Genomic DNA, 4,949 nt, shown 5'->3' with positions numbered 1-4,949 from the left:
CTATACGTACTGTGTTGGCACTAACTACGTTGCTTAATCTTGAGTTAGAACAGTTAGATGTTAAAACAGCTTTTCTACATGGTGATTTGAACGAAGAGATATATATGGAACAACCAGAAGGTTTTGTACGAGGTCGCAACAGAAGATTAGTTTGCAAGCTCAGAAAATCATTGTATGGTCTGAGGCAGTCTCCCAGACAATGGTACAAGAAGTTTGATTCCTTCATGGTGAGCCAGAACTTTATAAGAAGTGAGTATGATCATTGTGTGTACTTCAAAAGTTTCAATGGCATATTCATTATCTTAGCTTTGTATGTTGACGATATGCTTATTGCAAGCAAAAGCATGGAAGAGATCAACAGGTTAAAGGCTCAACTCTCTAGGGCGTTTGATATGAAGGATCTTGGAGCAGCAAAACATATCTTGGGCATGGAGATACATAGAGACAGGAAAAATGGTAAGCTTTGGTTATCACAGCAGAAGTATGTGGAGAAGGTACTTGAAAGTTTTCTATGAATAATGTGAAACCTGTTAATGTTCCCCTAGCTTCCCATTTTAAGCTTTCTTCGGTTTTGAGTCCTAGAGCTGATGAAGAAAAGCAGTATATGTCTCATGTACCATATGCAAATGCGGTAGGCAACTTGATGTATGCGATGGTATCTACAAGACCCGACATTTCACATGCAGTGGGAGTTGTCAGCAGATTCATGGCAAATCCAGGTAAAGAACATTGGCAAGCAGTGAAATGGGTGCTTCGATATCTAAGAGGCACAAGAGATCATTGCATCGTCTTTAATGGTAGTGAAGGATCAGTCTGCGGATATGTAGATGCTGACTATGCAGGTGATTTGGACAAAAGAAGATCTACTACAGGTTATGTCTTTACTCTTGCAGGTGGAGCAATTAGTTGGATGTCAAAGCTTCAAGACACGGTTGCATTGTCCACTACCGAAGCTGAATATATAGCTGCTTCAGATGCCAGTAAAGAAGCAATCTGGTTAAAGGGTTTGCTCGATGAAATCGGAAGAACGCAGGAGAAAGTGAGTGTACTTTGTGACAGTTAAAGTGCTATTCACTTGGCCACAAACCCTGCCTATCACAGCAGAACCAAGCACATTGATGTGAGATATCATTTTCTGAGACATGTGATCGATGGTGGAAAAGTAGCTCTTAAAAAGGTCCACACACGAGAAAATTGTGCAGACATATTCACAAAGCCAGTTACAGTAGAGAAGTTGCGGTGGTGTTTAGCTTCTCTTGGCTTGCAGGAAAGATGATGAATGGGAAAGTTGTTGTCAAGGTGGAGTTTGTTGGTTTGACAACGAACTGGGTTAAACTAACAAAGTCAAACAGTTTTTTGTAACCAATTTAGTTTTTAGTTATGTAACGGTAATGACATGAATATATCGAAAGTTCATGTAGATGAAAAATCATTCTGGAATAAAGAGATACACATTCAGTTTCTATTTCTTGGTCTTCTCTCATTTTGTTCTTGCTATTCTTTCTTTCTCTGCTCTTATTTCAATAAATGCCCCACGGTAATTCTGTAATTCCAGATTCACTAAGATCAAGGATTTGGAGATTTACAAGTTTGGAGACAGATGCTGGTAACCTTTTGATTGGCACGTCCGCTAATCTTAGGCATGCAAGTTGTTTCAAACAGCCAATATTTTCAGGCAATGATTGGATGGACGTACGACTCAAATCCAGAACCTTAAGAGAGATCATGCTCTCAATCACCCTTCTTGGAAGTTTTCCCAAATCTCTGTTTCCATACAATGTTAATGTGTAGATTTCTGGAGCTCTGAAAGACTCTGGAAGAAAAGCCAACTGGTTGCCAGTCAACAAAATTCTAGTGCGTGCTAAACATTCATTTGCATCCAATGTTCTGAGACCCTTACCTACGCTACAGTAGAAGCTCTCTTGCTGCTCAGCAATTTGTATTCCCCAACTGCGCACAACGTCGTGCATCCTGAAATATTGCACGGATCCATCAATGTCTCTGACTGTCGGTTCAATCAAACAACGGTCTGCTAAATTGTTGAGGTAGATTCTTCCGAACTGGAATTGGTCGTGGCAAGCCTGATTTTCCAGCAGTCCTTCTCCTAACCACAACATACTGATGAGCTCTACCCAAATAATTTGGTCTTCCGGGAAGGCAGCAGCTAAGTACAGAAAGCACAATTGGAGATTAATGTTGTAGTTGCCCAATGCGTCATAACTAAACCTGAGGCAATCATAGACTTCGCTGTTGGCGTTTGACAACCTGTGGACTGCCAAGTTCCATTCTTCTGCATCAATAATGCCTGCCATTGCCCTCCCTGCTGTTTTGATTGCCAAGGGAAGTCCTCCACACTTTGTACACACAACCCTCGCCTTTGCTTCGTTGATGTTTCCTGGCAGATTTCCACTGTTATGTGGAAAAGCATGATAAACAAACAGCCGCCAACTATCATCCTCCATCAAATCGCCTAATCTAATCAATGTGGACTTATCTGGATTAACTCCCATCTCCAGCAGCGTTTTCTGGTTCCTTGAACTCACAACAATTTTGGAGGTGGAATGGTCGGCTAGCCGGAGTAGACCCAATTCCTCTAGCAATCTGCCACCCTCCTCCCATACATCATCCAAGAACAACGCAAACCTTTTGCCCTGCATACTCTCATGCAACCATATTTTTATAGCTTCTTCATTCATATTTTGATCTGGATTTATGTTTGCTTGCATGCCTATTTGGGAAGAGAGTTGATTCCTAAGATTTGTGAAAGATGGAGACTGCGAAACAGTCAGCCAAAGCAACAATCCATTGGAAAAGAAATCCCTCACCTTTTCGCTATTGAAGACGGTCTTGAGGAGGAGTGTTTTACCAGAACCACCCTTGCCCAGCACGCCAATGCACGAAAAGGAAGACTCACCCTCTGCCTCAATCACTGACTTCTCTAGTGCTGCAAAGGCATTGTGTTGCCCCACGATAAGGGGTTCGTTGATGAAGAAACCTCTTGAAGCATCAGGTTGGGTGGGCGTTGCAGAAGTAGAGGCTGAAACTGGAGAGGCGTGCAACTCTTCGATTCTTGAAAGTCTCTCTAGGAGCTCCTCATTTTGGAGCATGCTAATCAAAGGGACTGATTGGAGATGCTTTCTGATATCTGAAATCAAACGAGTAATCCTTCTACTCATTCTATGACGAGAAATCACGTCATACTTAGCGATTGTACTGCATTGTTGCGCCATTGCTGATGCTGGTCGGAGAAGCGCATCCAGCTCCTTTAGCCATTTATTAACAGCCGAGGGTCTCAGCTTATTGTTGCTTTGAGGAATTGAGATTTTCTTGCTATTTAATTGCAAGCGATAGTGCTGGATTTCCTTCAACTTTGGCTCAATTTCCATTACCAGGCGCTTCAAATTGGCCAATTCTTTCTTGCAACGGAGAGCAATGTTAACGTGATCGATAATTTGGTGGATAGCCATGTCTATGCCCACATTAATAAATCCAGATACGAAACCAGGATCACCCATGATAAAAAAATATGTTCAACTCCCTTGATAGCACAAAATAACAAAGCCCCAGAACGGTGAATATCAATATTGAGAAATCTCAAAATGAAAAATTCTCTCCAGCTAATGAAATCCTCAATCAATATTAACACTACAAGAGCAGAGCCTTGTGGAAGGGAACCAGAAATTATGTAACTAAAAACCAACCCGGGATTGTGAACACTAATGCTGAGATTTTGTAACCTATAACTCTCATACATTGATAGATAGGACCAAAGAATTGCACACTTATAGTTGTGAAGCAGCGTCATAGTTAGTTTTTGTCATTTCAATAATGAAAAAAAAAAAAGATTCTTTCATTCTTTTTCCAAGGATGTGAAAGAGCATGATCGCCATTATAGCAAACAGTGAAAACGAGATTTCTATAACAGTGAAAACGAGATTCGTGACAGCTTGTGCTGTAATGAACAATGAGGGCCCTTCCAGCTCCCCATGCTTTCTTTTCTATGATGGGAACCACAGAAATCTTCATCTGAAAGGAAGCCAATATAACACAATTGTTTATCACTTATTCTATTATTTTTCTTTGACCAATTTTTGTTACGATGCGGGAGTGACGATAAGTTTGTGTTTGATAATTTACACAGAAATTTCAAAAAACACTGAATCCAGTAGTTATATATATTCACACCACATTTTAAAGTACAACAATAAGTTCATGGTTATCTTACTCCATCTTTTCTAATCCCAAGAATTAGTTAAAGAAGAGCAGCATAATGAGATTCCATGGAACAGGAGCAAAGTTTCAATTTCACCGAACTCAAGGGGATGGATAACTTTCATCATAGGAACTTTGATAGTATTCTTTTCCTCACTTTAAAAGAAAGTTCCAACTTTCATCATAGGAACTTTGTTAATTTTCTTTTCCTCACTTTAAAAGAAAGTTCCCGGAATTTTCTCTGCCAAAAGGAAAGGACAGATAATATTGAGGGTCCTTCCTTCTCCCCCTGCCTTATCTGAATGATGTGAACGAGAACACTCTTCTTTTGAACGAAAGCAAAGGTAATGCTTTTTTATAGATTTTGTTTAGATTTGATGGAGATTTTCTCGCCAAAAGGAAAGGACAGATAATTTTGACGGTCCTTCTTGCTCCCCTTGCCTTATTCTGAATGACTGCTCTTTTGAACGAAAACAAAGGTAATGCTTTTTTATAGATTTTGTTAGATTTGATAGAGATTTTCTCGCCGAAAGCAAAGAACAGATAATTTTGACGGTCCTTCTTGCTCCTGTTACCTTGTTTTGAACGAGAACGCCCTTCTTTTGAACGAAAATCAAGGTAACACAATTATTATTATGCATTTAATGTTTTTTTTTTATTTTAGATTTTGTTAGATTTCATAGAGATTTTCTCGGAATGATAAGTTTTGAATTTATTAATATTTTTTTTAATTATTA

The 4,949-nt window shown here is 39.6% G+C and overlaps 1 protein-coding gene across 1 annotated transcript; it reads right to left on the bottom strand.

Annotated features, from left to right (window-relative positions):
- Nucleotides 1–1,520: 1,520 nt before the first annotated feature.
- On the bottom strand, nucleotides 1,521–3,515 carry LOC149264699 (disease resistance protein UNI-like). Its single transcript, XM_089400437.1, has one exon. It carries the CDS (start codon nucleotides 3,513–3,515, stop codon nucleotides 1,521–1,523), a length of 1,995 nt encoding a protein of 664 aa, XP_089256563.1.
- Between the last annotated feature and the right edge of the window lie 1,434 nt (nucleotides 3,516–4,949).

Source organism: Pinus tabuliformis, chromosome 6 (assembly GCF_031772625.1).
Source record: "Pinus tabuliformis cultivar Carrire ecotype Pingquan chromosome 6, CPIR1, whole genome shotgun sequence".
Taxonomy (NCBI): domain Eukaryota; kingdom Viridiplantae; phylum Streptophyta; class Pinopsida; order Pinales; family Pinaceae; genus Pinus; species Pinus tabuliformis.
Note: the sequence above shows the minus strand (reverse complement) of the source record. Positions and strands in the feature narration are given on the sequence as shown.